The following is a 20,571-nucleotide window of genomic DNA, read 5'->3' as shown; positions in this document are numbered from 1 at the left end:
ACGTTACATAGCCAGTGATATATCTTGATATTGTACAAAAAAACAGTACACACTATGTCCGTTCTTCTTCTTTTTTAACATGTATTAAGCAGCAAAGGAGCATCGCCTGAATCCAGCTTCTCTGGTTTTTCAGATAAGTTTTATAACTGGTTTTAATATACCCACCATCGATACCTTCATTATACTCACCTTGTTTTATAATTCACACTCTTGGGCGCTTATTTTCACCAATTCCTCCAAATCCATATGTGTGCATGCCAAGCACATTTTCCTGTATTATAAGCTGCCACTCATTTAATAGTTTGAGAAGTGTTTTTATTTTGTATTTTATATTGATATTTTATGTATACAAAAGGTTTTTCTAATTTTAAGGTATAGAAAGCACATAGCCGCACCTAAGCGCCGTAGACTTTACTTCTACATATATATATATATATATATATATATATATATATATACATACATACATACATATATATATATATATATATATATATATATATATATATATATATATATATATATAGGGAGCAGGCCAATAAAGGTATAATTAAAAAAAAAAAAAAAACACACCAGCCAACTAGGAAACCCCACATCCCAACTGTAAATCAGCTACAATGTTAAAAGTTGATATCCGCCTTCTTCTGTGTATTTTCGCCAGGATCTTTGAAAGAGAAGTCCTTTGAAAATATATATAGGAGATCCTCACCTAATCTAAACTATACCAGCAGAGGGCGCTGTTAGCTCTTGGTTTATAATATAAAATCTGAACAGCAGGGGGAGCTATTACGGGGGGGACTCACTCAACAAAAACGCAGCAACTCACCAACTTTTCCCCAGTAATCTTCTTAGTCACGTGTTCTTATAGCGGCAGCTGTCCCCTTGCCAGCACGCGCGCCGTGGGACTGTTCCCATTCAGTCCCACAGCGGCGTATCTACATACCCGCCTGAGAAGAGAAGGGCTGCCGTGTTTGCTGTTCCTCACGCGGCCGAGGTTTCTCCTCAGCCGTGCAGAAACTAAGTCACCTTTCTCCGGCCAGCGCGCGCCACGGGACCTCACTCCCCCGGTCCCACCGCGGTGCATCTCCTGCACAGTTAAGCGCTACCGAGTCTCCTACGCTCAGATTAAAAACTAAGCTATAAAGAGCGGGATCTATAAGGGAATCCTATGCTAGGGTCCAGTACTCACACGGAATAAAGTGAAGAGGATCTCCTGTGGAGAGATGCAGGTCCCTTCAAAAGGGATCTTTGTCTCCCCAAATGTAATTAGCCTTGACCCCCTTTTTAGTAGGTTGACGCAGCTATCAATTTGAATGTTTTAGTCAGGAGCTAAGATGCTCCACCTCCAGCACAATTTTCCAAACTGAGGGAGGAGGGATGTGAAGGGGGAGGAGCCGGCTGTGCGGACAATGCTAGTTTTAGATTGTGCCACACCTCCGGTTGCAAGCTTCACACCCCTACTGTCTAAGTCTGCTCCAGTGTCCCCTTGTGGATGAAAGAGAAATACACACTCTCTGGAACAGACAAAACCACCAGCACCTAGATAATGGCTAAGTCTACTGTAGACAGGAAGTGTTGGCGCTCCTGGTGAGACCACAAAATTAAATTCTACGGGCTACTGCTCATAATCTACACTGGTGTGCAGGACGCTGGGCCTCAGTCACCTTGTTTTTGGGCCTGTTATGCTGATCTAGTTCTGCCTCCAGGATCTCCTCTGTGATCTGGGCTTTGGTCTTCCACTTGCTCGGCTGCTCCTTCTGGGACTTGAAATTGACATGCTGTTCTGTGTTTGCTTTTATCTTCTTTGCCACCTTCTCTTTACCAAAGACCATGGTGTCCCACAGCTTCAGCCATTTCAGGAGGCAGCGATTGGTATACTGAGAAGAAAGAAGAGAAAAGAACCACGAAATGGTCAAAAAGCATCAAATTTCTCAAAAAAAATGTTTCCTATCACAATCCCCTTATTTGGGGAAAAGAATTATGGCAAAGCTTACATCATCGCTGAGTAGGTCTGTGTAATGTCTCGGCGTATATCGGTCAACCCACAGACTGTGAGGCGACGTATTGCCTCCCTCTTCATCCTCCTCCTCTATGGCACCAACCTCTAAAGCCTCATGTTCAGCCTCCGCAAAGTCATTCATTTGGCTGAAATAATATACAGGTATTAAAAAAAGGGACAAAATGTTACAGCACAGACGCTTTTATAAATCCTATATTCATGTTTCCTGGTACAGAAGACATTGCCAGCGACGTGTCCTATTAGGCACAGCATTACAGGTTGAGTCTCCCTTATCCAAAATGCTTGGGACCAGAGGTATTTTGGATATGGGATTTTTCCGTATTTTGGAATAATTGCATACCATAATGAGATATCATGGTGATGGGACCTAAATCTAAGCACAGAATGCATTTATGTTACATATATACCTTCAGTCTGTGTGTATAAGGTGATTTTAGCCAATATTTTTTATAACTTTGTGCATTAAACAAAGTGTGTCTACATTCACACAATTCATTTATGTTTCATATACACCTTATACACACAGCCTGAAGGTCATTTAATACAATATTTTAATAACTTTGTGTATTAAACATAGTTTGTGTATATTGAGCCATCAAAAAACAAAGGTTTCACTATCTCACTCTCACTCAAAAAAGTCTGTATTTCGGAATATTCCGTATTTCGGAATATTTGGATATGGGATACTCAACCTGTACTTATAATTATATAGACTCTTCTATAAGGAGTGACTAAATTAAACGTGATTTATGGTAAAAGTGGCGCCTGAACTAGAACTGCATTAAACCCAAGAAATACGTTCCAAAACGAATGTAAATGAAGCATATAAGCATGTATGAATTAATGCTTTAACACCTGCTCCATATAAATGACTCTACCGCAAACAAACAAGCGTTGGCCTGGAAGAGTAAGGGCTAAGAAACTCTAATTTTTCTAACCATGTCAGGACAGAAATAAATTGACAGAAAAACAACTTAATTTATAGGTGAATTAGTGCATAAATTGCTAGGTGCTCAGTGTTAGCCAGTGGATTTAATATGGTCTCTATAATCCTATTGGTTGATTCCTGGCCAAGTGCTATCAGGGGAACAGAGTCATATACTGTAGAATCAGCGAATGGACTGTTCCCTTCACCTACAGATAGGGGAGGTGCAGCGAGCTGTGAGGGCTCAGAAACAGACCCAAATAAAAAAATTTTTGCCAGATCAGATCCTCATAGTCGTGCGCGACAGTCAGTTGCCAACCTTGCAGGCTGTGCACAAAACATCTGTCTGGAAAACTTAGAATGGCATTTTAGTCATGTAGAAAAAGTTAAAGTCTTTGACCTGGAAAAAAACGCACTCTCTCAGACATGACATCTCCAAGAGAGAGAGGACGATCAAGTACACAAATTGTAAACGTGATCACTGCAAAACAGACAGCAGCAGCAAAAGTGTATGAGAATGACACGGCCCCATCACGCAACCCCCACCCCAGCTCTAGATAGCCTGCCCTGCGGGCTGGGGAAACTCACAGAAGGTATGGAGCAGGAGCTGCAGTCCAAGTGGAACAGAGTGAGGTACCAGGAATGGTTTGGCACTACCTGATGGTGCAGGGACAGCAAAGGGCCTCAATCACGACCTGATCCAGCAGAATAGTCCAAAATCAGGAGGAAAGTGGGGACCAGAGGCCACACTGTGACCTTCGCCTCATCAGCGTGCTTCGGTACTCAGACACAACCACATCGTCAAGTAGGTAAAAGAGTACTTCAATTAATTAGTAAGAATTGCTCAGGCAGCACCAGTGATAAGCTCACACTCTTGTGGGCACGATACTCAACAAAACAAATCAAGCACCTGTATTCCCTGTAGGAAGTGTGACAGAACAGACTGAATATTTTGAAGTCCTGCATGAATCTCTAGTTTGTACCCATGGTCAACTGTTGCCCATGAGAGAGAAACTTTCATAGCTTAGAGTAGGGATGGCCATTGGCGCTACTGCCATGGATGGTTACCATCGATGCTGAGACAAACCACCAATGGCAGCTATTCTTTGCATAGCCATCGATGGTTTTTACCATCGGTGTTAATGCGCTTGTACGGGTGCTCGCTGTTCTGCTGTGTAAGAGCCGGGGGCGGGGCTGAGCTGTGAGTGACATCCCCATTCCCGGTTCTTACACACAGTGTAAGAGCCGGAGGCTGCACAAAGCTGCTGGCTGACGGTCTAGCAGCCCTGTGCAGCAACAGGCAGCCCTAAAATTGAAAGGTGGGGGTAAAAACCAGTGTGCATACAGCTACCATCGATGGTGTATAACCATCTGGTTATACACCATCAATGGTTAAAGTATTCAACATCGGCTATAGGCCATGGATGATTTTGAATCATCAATGGTCGATTGTCATCCCTAGCTTAGAGAATTGCAAGAATCACGACGACAGACCCTTAAAATAAACGTTTAACATGGCATTGTGGGTGGGGCCGAGACATGGGGAGGCCTAACAGACATCCTATTACTTGACCCCAAAAGCAAGGGGCATCAGTGACACAGCAGTGGGATTTCTGTGGACATGCCATCATTTTAACCCCTGCCCTGTGACCATTAGCCACATGTAGCTCTCACCTGTTCAACATGTCTGTAAGACGCTGCGACTCCTCCAACACCTGCCTCCGGCGCTGAAAGACAAGAGTCCTCTGCATAAGCGTATGGAAGACGTACTCAGGAAGAAAGGGACAGTAAAATCGCATGTCCACACCATCATAACTAAAACTGATATGAATCTTCATTGCTTAAATAATAAAAAAAATGCAGAAACAGGATGAGGTGACCAGATCCAGTAAATGACACCATACTCAGGTGTCTGCAGTGTTCAGGACGTTCCTATTACATTATGCTGAGTGGCAGTAGCAGTGCTGCTTCAGCTTATATTCACTACAACTGCTACAGTGACATAGCATGGGGACCGCTGGGCCAAAGTATCTACACCCAGTACATTAATAGTAACCCAAACCTTGACTGACAAGCCTCCTTATAGGAGCTAAGCTATCTGTATGGGATAAAATGTAACTAACAACAAGGAAGACAGTGTAGAGCACCTACTTAGCTTCTGCATGCAAGCACACACATACCTCGTCTGCTACCTGCTCCTTCAGATAGGAGAATGGGACCCCCAAAAGATGCAGCTGCTGCTCTCCTCTCCAGCTAAGCCCCCCATGTTTTGAGAGGTCCTAAAACACAATAGTCATTTTAAAGACACATCACAAACTTTCAGCAGTAACTTTGATATAGAATTACAGAATGCAGCTAAATTACAGTACATTGTTGTCTCTTGTGAAGTTCTGTAGCATTTTAAAAATACAGTAATAATCGCCCTGTGACACTAAGCCAAAGCATGTACAAGGGACAGCAGGAGACAAAAGAGGGCAATTTACTTCCTTCACTGATCTCCATATTTATGTAACTAAAGGATCTATTCATGAAACAGTGAAAAGGGTGGAAAAGTGAGCCGGTGGAGAAGTTGCCCATGGCAACCAGTCAGCATTGATGTAACATTTATAAAAATTTGCATACTATAAAATTATACAGAGCAGCTAATTGGTTGCCATGGGCAACTTCTCACTGCTTCATTAATAGACCCCACAGTATCATGTCAGTTGACATACACACCTGTGTTTCTTGCCAAACGTATAGTAACATTTGTTGGTGGCTAAACTGCTTAGGTTGCTGCAAGCCAAGTTGTTTTAGGGAAATAAAGGATACCTACAGGACAGCAGCAGCCTTCATCTCTCTTACCTCAACCCCTGTCACATCCTGGTCCTCCTTCAAGGCCATGTAGAATCTGGAGCCATCACTAGACGTTACATGGATGTAGTCCTCTAAGACGGGAGGGCGTTTGAGCACACGCTTCTCATCTGCTTTATTAGGCGTCTCTTGTATAGGTGCCATGTCACTCACCTCAAGATCATCGCAGCTAAGAAACTTTGGATTCCTGCCAGTAGAATTTAGTGTTTACAGGAGGCAGAAAGGTTAGGCTGCAGGAGGGGACGGTTAGGGTTAGGTGTAAATAAATTACATTCTCAGCGGCAGGATCCCGACCGCTGGGATTTCACACCCAACCCAGTTAAAAATAAGAATTTACTTACCGATAATTCTATTTCTCGTAGTCCGTAGTGGATGCTGGGAACTCCGTAAGGACCATGGGGAATAGCGGCTCCGCAGGAGACTGGGCACAAAAGTAAAGCTTTAGGACTACCTGGTGTGCACTGGCTCCTCCCCCTATGACCCTCCTCCAAGCCTCAGTTAGGATACTGTGCCCGGACGAGCGTACACAATAAGGAAGGATTTATGAATCCCGGGTAAGACTCATACCAGCCACACCAATCACACCGTACAACTTGTGATCTGAAACCAGTTAACAGCATGATAACAGAGGAGCCTCTGGATAGATGGCTCACAACAATAACCCGATTTAGTTAACAATAACTATGTACAAGTATTGCAGACAATCCGCACTTGGGATGGGCGCCCAGCATCCACTACGGACTACGAGAAATAGAATTATCGGTAAGTAAATTCTTATTTTCTCTGACGTCCTAGTGGATGCTGGGAACTCCGTAAGGACCATGGGGATTATACCAAAGCTCCCAAACGGGCGGGAGAGTGCGGATGCCTCTGCAGCACCGAATGAGAGAACTCCAGGTCCTCCTCAGCCAGGGTATCAAAATTTGTAGAATTTAGCAAACGTGTTTTCCCCTGACCAAGTAGCTGCTCGGCAAAGTTGTAAAGCCGAGACCCCTCGGGCAGCCGCCCAAGATGAGCCCACCTTCCTTGTGGAATGGGCTTTTACAGATTTTGGCTGTGGCAGGCCTGCCACAGAATGTGCAAGCTGAATTGTATTACAAATCCAACGAGCAATAGTCTGCTTAGAAGCAGGAGCACCCAGCTTGTTGGGTGCATACAGGATAAACAGCGAGTCAGATTTTCTGACTCCAGCCGTCCTGGAAACATATATTTTCAAGGCCCTGACTACGTCCAACAACTTGGAGTCCTCCAAGTCACTAGTAGCCGCAGGTACCACAATAGGTTGGTTCAGATGAAACACTGAAACCACCTTAGGGAGAAAATGAGGACGAGTCCTCAATTCCGCCCTGTCTGAATGGAAGATCAGATAAGGGCTTTTACAGGATAAAGCCCGCCAATTCTGACACGCGCCTGGCCGAGGCCAGGGCCAACAACATGACCACTTTCCATGTGAGATATTTTAACTCCACAGATTCAAGTGGTTCAAACCAATGTGACTTTAGGAACCCCAAAACTACATTGAGATCCCAAGGTGCCACTGGAGGCACAAAAGGAGGCTGTATATGCAGTACCCCTTTTACAAACGTCTGAACTTCAGGAACTGAAGCTAGTTCTTTCTGGAAGAAAATTGACAGGGCCGAAATTTGAACCTTAATGGACCCCAATTTTAGGCCCATAGACACTCCTGTTTACAGGAAATGCAGGAATCGACCTAGTTGAAATTCCTCCATCGGGGCCTTACTGGCCTCGCACCACGCAACATATTTTCGCCAAATGCGGTGATAATGCTTTGCGGTTACATCCTTCCTGGCTTGATCAGGGTAGGGATGACTTCATCCGGAATGCCTTTCTCCTTCAGGATCCGGCGTTCAACCGCCCTGCCGTCAAACGCAGCCGCGGTAAGTCTTGGAATAGACAGGGTCCATGCTGGAGCAGGTCCCTTCTTAGAGGTAGAGGCCACGGGTCCTCCGTGAGCATCTCTTGAAGTTCCGGGTACCAAGTCCTTCTTGGCCAATCCGGAGCCACGAGTATAGTTCTTACTCCCCTCCGTCTTATAATTCTCAGTACTTTTGGTATGAGAGGAAGAGGAGGGAACACATACACTGACTGGTACACCCACGGTGTTACCAGAGCGTCCACAGCTATTGCCTGAGGGTCCCTTGACCTGGCGCAATACCTGTCCAATTTTTTGTTTAGGCGGGACGCCATCATGTAAACCTTTGGTTTTTCCCAACGGTTTACAATCATGTGGAAGACTTCTGGGTGAAGTCCCCACTCTCCCGGGTGGAGGTCGTGCCTGCTGAGGAAGTCTGCTTCCCAGTTGTCCACTCCCGGAATGAACACTGCTGACAATGCTATCACATGATTTTCCGCCCAGCGAAAAATCCTTGCAGCTTCTGCCATTGCCCTCCTGCTTCTTGTGCCGCCCTGTCTTGTTTACGTGGGCGACTGCCGTGATGTTGTCCGACTGGATCAGCACCGGCTGACCTTGAAGCAGAGGTCTTGCTTGGCTTAGGGCATTGTAAATGGCCCTTAGCTCCAAAATATTTATGTGAAGTGATGTCTCCAGGCTTGACCACAAGCCCTGGAAATTTCTTCCCTGTGTGACTGCTCCCCAGCCTCGCAGGCTGGCATCCGTGGTCACCAGGACCCAGTCCTGAATGCCGAATCTGCGGCCCTCTAGAAGATGAGCACTCTGCAACCACCACAGGAGAGACACCCTTGTCTTTGGTGACAGGGTTATCCGCTGATGCATCTGAAGATGCGATCCGGACCATTTGTCCAGCAGGTACCACTGGAAAGTTCTTGCGTGGAATCTGCCGAATGGAATTGCTTCGTAGGAAGCCACCATTTTTCCCAGGACCCTTGTGCACTGATGCACTGACACTTGGCCTGGTTTTAGGAGGATTCTGACTAGTTCGGATAACTCCCTGGCTTTCTCCTCCGGGAGAAACACCTTTTTCTGGACTGTGTCCAGGATCATCCCTAGGAATAGAAGACGTGTCGTCGGGATCAGCTGCGATTTTGGAATATTGAGAATCCAACCGTGCTGCCGCAACACTACTTGAGATAGTGCTACCCCGACTACCAACTGTTCCCTGGATCTTGCCCTTATCAGGAGATCGTCCAAGTAAGGGATAACTAAAACTCCCTTCCTTCGAAGGAGTATCATCATTTCGGCCATTACTTTGGACAAACCAAACGGCAGCGTCTGAAACTGATAGTGACAGTTCTGTACCACAAACCTGAGGTACCCTTGGTGAGAAGGGTAAATTGGGACATGGAGATAAGCATCCTTGATGTCCAGAGACACCATATAATCCCCTTCTTCCAGGTTCGCAATCACCGCTCTGAGTGACTCCATCTTGAATTTGAACCCTTGTATGTAAGTGTTCAAGGATTTCAGATTTAAAATAAGTCTCAGAGCCGTCCGGCTTCGGTACCACAAACAGCGTGGAATAATACCCCTTTCCCTGTTGTAGGAGGGGTACCTTGATTATCACCTGCTGGGAATACAGCTTGTGAATGGCTTCTGCTGCAGCCTTTTTCCTCTCCCTCTGCCACGGGGCAGAAATGAGGAGTCTTTTGCCCGCTTGCCCTTATGGGGCCTAAAGGACTGCGCCTGATAATACGGCGTCTTCTTATGTTGAGAGGCTACCTGGGGTAAAAATGTGGATTTCCCAGCCGTTGCCGTGGCCACCAGGTCTGTTAGACCTACCCCAAATAACTCCTCCCTTTTATAAGGCGATACTTCCATATGCCTTTTGGAATCAGCATCACCTGACCACTGTCTTGTCCATAACCCTCTTCTGGCAGAAATGGACAGCGCACTTACTCTTGATGCCAGTCGGCAAATATCCCTCTGTGCATCACGCATATATAGAAATGCATCTTTTAAATGCTCTATAGTCAGTAATATACTGTCCCTATCTAGGGTATCAATATTGTCAGTCAGGGAATCCGACCAAGCCACCCCAGACCTGCACATCCAGGCTGAGGCGATTGCTGGTCGCAGTATCACACCCGTGTGAGTGTATATACATTTTTAGGATATTTTCCTGCTTTCTGTCAGCAGGTTCCTTAAGGGCGGCCGTATCCGGGGACGGTAGTGCCACCTGTTTAGACAAGCGTGTGAGCGCTTTATCCACCCTAGGGGGTGTTTCCCAACGTGCCCTATCCTCTGGCGGGAAGGGGTATGATGCTAATAACTTTTTAGGAATTAACAGTTTTTATCGTGGGAAACCCACGCATCATCACACACTTCATTTAATTCCTCAGATGCAGGAAAAACTACAGGCAGTTTTTTCTCACCCAACATAATACCCTTTTTAGTGGTACTGGTATTATCAGAAATATGTAAAACATTTTCCATAGCCTCAATCATGTAACGTGTGGCCCTACTGGAAGTCACATTCGTCTCTTAATCGTCGACACTGGAGTCAGTATCCGTGTCGGCGTCTGTATCTGCCATCTGAGGTAACGGGCGTTTTAGAGGGTTCACTACGGCTGGCCGGCGGTCGGGCTCCCGGCGCCCAGCATACCGGCGCCGGGAGCCCGACCGCCGGCTGACCGACAGTGTGGCGAGCGCAAATGAGCCCCTTGCGGGCTCGCTACGCGCGCCACACTATTTTATTCTCCCTCTATGGGGGTCGTGGACCCCCACGAGGGAAAATAAGTGTCGGTATGCCGGCGGTCGGGCTCCCGGCGCCGGTATACTGAGCGCCGGGAGCCCGACCGCCGGCATACAGAATGCCACCCGTTTTAGAGCCCCGATGGCTTTTGAGACACCTGGACAGGCACAGGCTGAGTAGCCGGCTGTCTCATGTCATCAATCTTTTGTAAAGAGCTGACACTGTCACGTAATTCCTTCCATAAGCTCAGCCACTCAGGTGTCGACTCCCTAGGGGGTGACATCTCCATTACAGGCAATTGCTCCGCCTCCACACCATTTTCCTCCTTATACATGTCGACACAATCATACCGACACACAGCACACACACAGGGAATGCTCTGATAGAGGACAGGACCCCACTAGCCCTTTGGGGAGACAGAGGGAGAGTATGCCAGCACACACCAGAGCGCTATATATATACAGGGATAACCTTATAGAAGTGTTTTTCCCCTTATAGCTGCTGTTTTATTAATACTGCGCCTAATTAGTGCCCCCCTCTCTTTTTTAACCCCTTTCTGTAGTGTAGTAACTGCAGGGGAGAGCCAGGGAGCTTCCCTCCAACGGAGCTGTGAGAGAAAATGGCGCCAGTGTGCTGAGGAGATAGGCTCCGCCCCTTTTTCGCAGACTTTTCTCCCGCATTTTTATGGATTCTGGCTGGGGTTAAAATACATCCATATAGCCCTGGGGGTTATATGTGATGTATGTTTGCCAGCCAAGGTGTTTTTATTGATGCTCAGGGCGCCCCCCCCCAGCGCCCTGCACCCTCAGTGACTGCAGTGTGAGGTGTGTATGAGGAGCAATGGCGCATAGCTGCAGTGCTGTGCGCTACCTTGGTGAAGACTGATGTCTTCTGCCGCCGATTTTCCGGACCTCTTCTTGCTTCTGGCTCTGTAAGGGGGGCGGCGGCGCGGCTCTGGGACCGGACTCCGAGGCTGGGCCTGTGTTCGGTCCCTCTGGAGCTAATGGTGTCCAGTAGCCAAGAAGCCCAAGCTGGCTGCAAGTAGGCAGGTTCGCTTCTTCTCCCCTTAGTCCCTCGATGCAGTGAGCCTGTTGCCAGCAGGTCTCACTGAAAATAAAAAACCTAAAACTAAACTTTCACTAAGAAGCTCAGGAGAGCCCCTAGTGTGCACCCTTCTCGGCCGGGCACAAAAATCTAACTGAGGCTTGGAGGAGGGTCATAGGGGGAGGAGCCAGTGCACACCAGGTAGTCCTAAAGCTTTACTTTTGTGCCCAGTCTCCTGCGGAGCCGCTATTCCCCATGGTCCTTACGGAGTTCCCAGCATCCTCTAGGACGTCAGAGAAATAGGTATTTAACAAGTTGTACCAAGTAGTATTTATCTTTAGGCCTATTGGGGCTGATGCGAGTTTGCATGCAGGTCTGGAGTCATCTTACCGTTCCGTGCCCTTTATGACTGGAGACGCAGGACAAGGGAGGGTTTGGGAGCAAAACTTAGTTGTAGTGCAGTAACAGCATGTCTGCGTAATTTCAGAGGCAGACCGGGAATGGAGACATAGGTGCATCTGTCAGTTGTGGCTGCCTGAGGACTAATCTAAACACCTGCCAATGACAACTGACAGCACTATCTGCCCACTACTGATTGGCTAATTTACGGCTACAACCGCATACCTACAACTTTTCGAGTGTATTTTAGCAAAAAGTTTTCTTTCATTTATATGAGTAGGAAAATTATACCTTCTGCATTAAATAAGGGTTAGTTTTTATTTTATTATTTTTATGAAATTCAAACATGGAGCAGATGTATTAACCTGGAGAAGGCATAAGGAAGTGATAACCCAGTGATATGTGCAAGGTGATAAACGCACCAGCCAATCAGCTCCAATATGTAAATTAACAGTTAGTTGCTGATTGGCTGGTGTGTTTATCACCTTGTACTTATCACTGGTTTATTACTTCCTTATTCTTTCTCCAGGTTAATACATCTGCCCCACTGTTGCAAATACACATTTCGCAATCATAACAAAGGTTTAAAAAAAAAAAATAAGAATTTACTCACCGGTAATTCTATTTCTCGTAGTCCGTAGGGATGCTGGGGACTCCGTAAGGACCATGGGGAATAGACGGCTCCGCAGGAGACTGGGCACATCTAAAGAAAGATTTAGGACTATCTGGTGTGCACTGGCTCCTCCCCCTATGACCCTCCTCCAAGCCTCAGTTAGGAACTGTGCCCGGAAGAGCTGACACAATAAGGAAGGATTTTTGAATCCCGGGTAAGACTCATACCAGCCACACCAATCACACCATATAACACGTGATAGGAACCCCGGTTAACAGTATGATAACAAAATGGAGCCTCTGAAGAGATGGCTCACAACAAAACCCGATTTTTGTAACAATAACTATGTACAGGTATTGCAGACAATCCGCACTTGGGATGGGCGCCCAGCATCCACTACGGACTACGAGAAATAGAATTACCGGTGAGTAAATTCTTATTTTCTCTGACGTCCTAGTGGATGCTGGGGACTCCGTAAGGACCATGGGGATTATACCAAAGCTCCCAAACGGGCGGGAGAGTGCGGATGACTCTGCAGCACCGAATGAGAGAATTCCAGGTCCTCCTCAGCCAGGGTATCAAATTTGTAGAATTTTGCAAACGTGTTTGCCCCCGACCAAGTAGCTGCTCGGCAAAGTTGTAAAGCCGAGACCCCTCGGGCAGCCGCCCAAGATGAGCCCACCTTCCGTGTGGAATGGGCTTTTACAGATTTAGGCTGCGGTAAGCCTACCGCAGAATGCGCCAGCTGAATAGTGCTACAAATCCAGCGCGCAATAGACTGCTTAGAAGCAGGAGCACCCAGCTTGTTGGGTGCATACAGGATAAACAGCGAGTCAGTCTTTCTGACTCCAGCCGTCCTGGAAATATAAATTTTTAGGGCCCTGACTACGTCCAGCAACTTGGAATCCTCCAAGTCCCTAGTAGCCGCAGGCACCACAATAGGTTGGTTCAAGTGAAAAGCGGAGACCACCTTTGGGAGAAACTGAGGACGAGTCCTCAATTCTGCCCTATCCATATGGAAAATCAGATAAGGGCTTTTACAAGACAAAGCCGCCAATTCTGAAACCCGCCTGGCCGACGCCAAGGCCAACAGCATGACCACTTTCCACGTGAGATATTTTAAATCCACAGTCTTAAGTGGTTCAAACCAATGTGATTTCAGGAATGCCAAAACCACCTTGAGATCCCAAGGTGCCACTGGGGGCACAAAAGGAGGCTGAATATGCAGTACTCCTTTGACAAAAGTCTGAACTTCGGGCAGTGAAGCCAGTTCTTTTTGGAAGAAAATCGACAGAGCCGAAATCTGGACCTTTATGGACCCCAATTTGAGGCCCAACGTCACCCCTGCTTGCAGGAAGTGCAGGAATCGACCCAGTTGAAATTCCTCCGTCGGGGCCTTCATGGCCTCACACCAAGCAACATATTTTCGCCAAATGCGGTGATAATGTCTTGCGGTGACATCCTTCCTGGCTTTGATCAGGGTAGGGATGACTTCCTCCGGAATACCCTTTTCCTTCAGGATCCGGTGTTCAACCGCCATGCCGTCAAACGCAGCCACGGTAAGTCTTGGAACAGACAGGGTCCCTGCTGCAGCAGGTCTTGTCTGAGCGGCAGAGGCCAAGGGTCCTCTGTAAGCATCTCTTGAAGTTCCGGGTACCAAGCTCTTCTTGGCCAATCCGGAACCACGAGTATGGTTTTTACTCCTCACCTTCTTATTATTCTCAGTACCTTGGGTATGAGAGGTAGAGGAGGAAACACATAAACCGACTGGTACACCCATGGTGTCACTAGAGCGTCCACCGCTATCGCCTGAGGGTCTCTTGACCGGGCGCAATATCTTTTCAACTTTTTGTTGAGGCGGGACGCCATCATGTCTACCTGTGGTTTTTCCCACCAGTTGACCAGCATTTGGAAGACTTCTGGATGAAGTCCCCATTCTCCCGGGTGGAGGTCGTGCCTGCTGAGGAAGTCTGCTTCCCAGTTGTCCACTCCCGGAATGAACACTGCCGTCAGTGCTAACACATGATTCTCTGCCCATCTGAGAATCCTTGTGGCTTCTGCCATCGCCATCCTGCTTCTCGTGCCGCCCTGTCTGTTTACATGGGCGACCGCCGTGATGTTGTCTGACTGGATCAGTACCGGCTGGTTTTGAAGCAGGGGTCTTGCCTGGCTTAGGGCATTGTAAATGGCCCTTAGCTCCAGGATATTTATGTGAAGAGAAATCTCCTGATTTGACCACAGTCCTGGTTTTAGGATGTCTCTGACCAGAGAGGACAATTCCTCGGCTTTTTCCAGTGGAAGAAACACTCTTTTCTGGTCTGTGTCCAGAATCATTCCCAGGAACAGAAGACGTGTCGTCGGGACCAGCTGTGACTTTGGAATGTTTAGAATCCAGCCGTGCTGTTGTAGCACTTCCTGAGAAAGTGCCACCCCCACTATCAACTGTTCTTTGGACCTCGCCTTTATCAGGAGATCGTCCAAGTACGGGATAATTAAAACTCCCTTCTTGCGAAGGAGTATCATCATTTCGGCCATTACCTTGGTAAAGACCCTCGGTGCCGTGGATAACCCGAACGGCAGCGTCTGGAACTGATAGCGACAGTCCTGTACCACAAATCTGAGGTACTCCTGGTGCGGAGGGTAAATGGGGACATGCAGGTACGCATCCTTGATGTCCAGGGATACCATGTAATCCCCCTCCTCCAGGCTCGCAATAACCGCCCTGAGCGATTCCATCTTGAACTTGAACCTTTTGATATAAGTGTTCCATGTTTTTAAATTTAAGATGGGTCTCACCGAACCGTCCGGTTTCGGTACCACAAACATTGCTGAAGGAGGGGTACCTTGACGATCACTTTCTGTGAATACAGTTTTTGAATAGCCACCAACACTGCCTCCCTGGCAGAGGGAGTTGCCGGCAAGGCAGATTTTAGGAAACGGCGGGGGGGAGACGTCTCGAATTCCAGCCTGTACCCCTGAGATACTACTTGAAGGACCCAGGGATCCACTTGTGAGAGAGCCCACTGTGTGCTGAAAAACCTGAGACGTGCCCCCACCGTTCCCGATTCCGCCTGAGCAGCCCCAGCGTCATGCTGTGGACTTACTGGACGCAGGGGAGGACTTCTGCTCCTGGGAACTAGCTGTGTGCTGCAGCTTTTTCCCCCTTCCTCTGCCCCTCGGCAGAAAGGATGAGCCTCTAGCCCGCTTATTTTTCTGGGGCCGAAAGGACTGTACCTGATAATACGGTGCTTTCTTTTGCTGTGGGGTAGCCTGTGGCAAAAAAGTCGATTTCCCAGCAGTGGCTGTGGAAACGAGGTCTGAAAGACCTTCCCCAAAAAGTTCCACCCCTTTATAGGGTAAAACTTCCATGTGCGACTTCCGGTTCCGGCTGCTATGTGATCGGCAGCGTGAGGAGAGAGCTCCGTGCCGCCCGCCAGCTTCCTCACCTTTAACTAGGCTGATAGCCTCCAGAAACCGCCGCAAAAGCCTCCCCACTGAAACCAAAAGCCGGGACCGCTGTATGGAGCGGTACTTTACGCCGAACATGACCACCAGAAAGAAGGAGAAAGAAAAGGAGAAGCGCAGCGCAGATTCCAAAATGGCGCCGGACGCCGGAGCTCCGTTACACGCTCCCTCCTCTCCTCCTACATCCAGCCTGCCTGAAGTTTCACACGCTTCACCCACCCAGGTCAGTGATCCCAAGAATATACCCCCTGGAGACCAAACCCTATTTACTCCAGAAACTCCGGTCACATATAATGACATGGTGGGGGCTATCCGCATAGCCATAGATCCCCTGCTAAAAGCTCAAACGGCAGATATAAGTAAACAGATAGCACAGCTCTCACATAGAGTGCTACAAACCGAACAACGTGCTGGAGAGCTATTCCAAGACGTATCTGTGCTTAAGCAGGACATGCAGCATATCACTAAATCACAACACCAGATCTGGAATAAACTAGATGATTTGGAAAATCGATCTCGCAGATCGAATCTCCGTGTAGTAGGTCTCCCCGAAACACTTAAGGGCACCGAACTATACACATTCCTGCGAATCACTCTACCAGAGTTACTCGGAATATCCGCTGCCTGCAACGATATGGTGATCGAGCGAGCACACAGAATTGGCGCCCAGAAAACGCATGAAGGGGCCAGACCACGCGTAGTGCTTTTCAAATGCCTAAATTTCCTACATAAAGAGGTGATTTGGCGGGCATCCCGTAAAACACGCAATATCACATGGAATTCCTATAAGATTCTATTGTTCCAAGACTACTCAGCAGAACTTTCCAAAGCACGAAAAGCTTTTTCCCCCCTTTGCTCTCATCTCATACAGCATAACAGAAAATTTTCCCTATTGTACCCTGCACGACTACGTATATACTCAGGCACGTCCTTTGCTGACTTTCTCTCTGTAGCAGACGCTGAAGCCTTCTTAAAAGAAGAAGAAGATTACACAGACACACCTTATGACAATGATGAGAATTGACATTAAAACCATTGTTTAATTATATTACATTATACCAACCTAGACCGGAATACACGGGTCTTCTTTCTCTATGTTACACTTAACTACACTCACCGGACACCTCATTACTTACAGATGTCCACTCCTGCACATCCACGGGACTTCTGCATTGTAATATGAGAATTATTCATACGCTCCCAGGCTTATCTTATGCCTACAGCCAGATGGCATTACAACTCTGCCGCGGAAGGATTCCAGGAATACTATCCCGATTGTATGGCTGGCGGGACCGGCGAGGGCACGCTCTGTCCTTGATCTGATCCCTACATATATGCTAGTATACCACAGAAGTCATGAAGCTCTTATATTCATGTTTAAGAATGTTGGCGTTATGCCTTGTCAGTACCCCCTTGCCATTCAGGGGGTTACTTGCCTTTTACATACAAAGCTATGTTCTTGGTACAGATAATTCTAACTGTACCATGTTGTTCCTATCCTCACACCTTTCTTTTCTCTTCTTCCACCCTCCCCCCACTTCCCCAGTTTTCCCCTCCCCACACAGGGCACTGCCGTTGTCTTACTATGCATTTAGAGTATATCTTCTTCTAACCACGTATAATATGAATAATGTCTACAATTAAAGTAGGATCCTGGAATATTGGCGGGATTAACTCACCGCAGAAAAGGAAGAAAATATTATTGTACCTGAACAAATTGAAATTAGATATTGTATACCTGCAGGAAACACATTTAGTGGCATCTGAAATATTGAAGCTGAATACCTTGAAGTGGAAAGTACTAGCTGCATCCCCATTTTCCTCTAAAGCCAGAGGAGTAGTGATTTTAGTAAAGAACACAATCCCTATTGAACTCACATCAGTAAAGGAAGACCCTGAAGGTAGATATATTATATGTAATGTGTTATTGGACCGTCGCCCATACCTACTATGCAATGTATATGCCCCCAACACCAAAATACCTATTTTTTTACGTAAAATGCTACATATTCTCACACCACTACACGACACACCACTTATTTTGGGTGGCGATTTCAACATGATCACCTCTCCCCAACTAGACAAACAAGCGACAGAAACTAGGGGCGCCTTCTTACCCAAAAAAGGTATTTCTTGGTTTATACAATCCCTACACCTTTTAGACACCTGGAGAGCATTAAACCCCATAGAAAAAGACTATACGTGCCTCTCCGCAGCACATGGAACACTATCCCGAATAGACTATGTTTTTATTTCTGATCACCTACTGCCCCGCATCAGCAAAGTCATGATAGAACCCATCGCACTATCCGACCATGCAGTGGTATGGATAGAATTACACCTGCATACTGAGAAAAGTTCCTTTCGATCCTGGAGATTCCCATCCTCATTAGCTCACTCCCTTACCTTTAAGAATAAACTTGAATCAACCTGGGACTCATTTTGTAACTCCAATGCCGAAACCCTTACAGATTCACCCCAAATGTTCTGGCAAGCTTCAAAGTCAGTCCTTAGAGGCGAGATTATCTCATTTACTTCCCAAACATACAAATCCCTAAACCAGGATTACTTACAGGCACAGTCTACTTTGACGGACTCATTCCAATCCTATAAATCTGACCCGACCACTAATAACAGAACGCTATACCACTCAGCCAAACGAGAATTTGATAGCTTACTTATTAAAATGGAATCTAGATACTCCTTTAAAAAAGATGCTAGATTCCACCGGTTTGGGAACAAATCCGGCAAATTACTTTCACATCTACTACAAGGCCAACGATCACCAAAATTGATACACCCCCTCAAGACTCCTGGAGGGTCACTCACATCCACCAATGCCCAAATTGCCCAGATTATGCACCAATATTACAACACCTTATACTCTAAACCAACCACATCCCCTTCCTCTTCCCAGACCCAAAACTTTTGGAATGATTTACCCATACCACAACTTGACCCCACCATAGGTGCCACACTAACGGCGGCTATAACTGAGACGGAGGTCTCCCAGACCATAGCCCATCTAAAAGCTGGGAAGGCCCCGGGCCCGGATGGCCTTTCCTCTGAATTCTACAAACTGTTAGCACCCAAACTGACACCTTTACTAACGAAGGTTTTTAATAATATCCTCTCCACAGGACAAATACCCCTCTACTTTAACTCTGCCACAATCACAATCCTACCTAAGCCGGGCAGAGACTTATCTGACCCTGGCTCTTATCGCCCAATTTCCCTGCTTAACCTTGACTACAAAATGTTGACAAAAATACTTGCAGAAAGACTCAAACTAGTACTACCTTCTATCATCCATGGTGACCAGACTGGTTTTATCATGGGCCGCACCTCCACAGTGAACATTAGAAAGGTCTTATCGGCGATTATTACATCCCAGTGTGCCATACCTACTGTTCCAGCAGCTATACTATCTCTAGATGCGGAAAAAGCTTTTGATATGGTACACTGGGATCACTTATTTGACACAATGTCTAGATTTGGACTTCCCCCCCGTTTTATAGACTACATAAGAATCTTATACAACAACCCTGACTCGAGAATCCTCTGCAATGGTTTTATGTCACAACCTTTTCTTATTCAACGGGGAACCCGCCAGGGCTGTCCACTCTCGCCACTCTTATTTGCATTGGCATTAGAACCACTAGCCATAGCAATCAGACAATCTCCGCAATACCATGGTATTAAAGTGGGTAGTCTTGACCTCCGTCTTTCATTATTTGCCGATGATATGCTGTTACTAATGTCCTACCCAGACCTAACACTACCAACAGTTTTTGAATTAATCAACGCTTTTGGTTCATTCTCTGGCTATTCCATAAATATAAATAAATCCGAATTACTCCCACTAAACGGCCCACCCACGTATAAATACACAAGGCCCATACCACACTATTAAAATAGCTACTAAAGCTATAAAATATCTAGGGGTGCACATACCCATACATCCCCCAGACCTGTATAATCTGAATTTTACGCCAGTTATCAAGGCTATCTCCAAGAAACTGGATAACTGGACATCTCTGCCACTCTCAGTATTGGGTAGAAATGCCCTGATCAAGTCGGTAATCTTTCCCCAATTGTCATATCTAATACAAATGCTTCCCCTACGCATGTCAAAATCAGATATAAAATTGGTGGAATCCTTGTTCAGTAAATTTCTTTGGAAAGGAGGCAAACCAAGAATCGCAGGTAGACACCTGCAGCTACCACGTGAAAGTGGGGGTGTCGGTCTTCCAGACATATCACTCTTTTCTCAAGCAGTTCACTTTAGATATGTACTAGACTGGTTCTATGAACGTAGTAAGTTCACCTGGTTCGAATTGGATTGTGCTCTGTTTGCCCCGTTCTCTCCTTGCGCCCTGCTACATTCACCTAGCTCCATGATCCCAGACAAAATATGCTCACACATGCTATTCAGAGATATCTTTCTGTCTTGGGGGGCAATTAACAGAAAATTATCTAGAAACCCAATGTATTCGCATTTTCTACCTTTATGGGGTAACCCACTCTTCACACCAGGCATGGAGGATGCAGTCTTCCACCGCCTACAATTAAAAGGCATAAAGAAAATTGCAGACGTATTTGACCCAGGTGGGTCCATATT

At 46.6% G+C, this 20,571-nt stretch overlaps 1 protein-coding gene across 1 annotated transcript in view; it reads right to left on the bottom strand.

Annotated features, from left to right (window-relative positions):
• The window catches only part of CHTF18 (chromosome transmission fidelity factor 18), a 191,249-nt gene that overhangs the window by 128,210 nt on the left and 42,468 nt on the right, over window positions 1-20,571 (bottom strand). Inside the window, exons 4-8 of the mRNA XM_063934863.1 lie at window positions 5,790-5,985; window positions 5,126-5,224; window positions 4,620-4,672; window positions 1,995-2,145; window positions 1,665-1,877 (exon numbers count right to left, since the gene is read on the bottom strand). Of these exons, the coding sequence (XP_063790933.1) occupies window positions 1,665-1,877; window positions 1,995-2,145; window positions 4,620-4,672; window positions 5,126-5,224; window positions 5,790-5,985 (712 nt within the window). The remainder of the gene's footprint in view (window positions 1-1,664; window positions 1,878-1,994; window positions 2,146-4,619; window positions 4,673-5,125; window positions 5,225-5,789; window positions 5,986-20,571) is intronic.

Source organism: Pseudophryne corroboree, chromosome 7, assembly GCF_028390025.1.
Source record: "Pseudophryne corroboree isolate aPseCor3 chromosome 7, aPseCor3.hap2, whole genome shotgun sequence".
NCBI lineage: Eukaryota > Metazoa > Chordata > Amphibia > Anura > Myobatrachidae > Pseudophryne > Pseudophryne corroboree.
The sequence above is the reverse complement of the archived record's forward strand: the minus strand, read 5'-3'. Positions and strand labels throughout refer to the sequence as shown.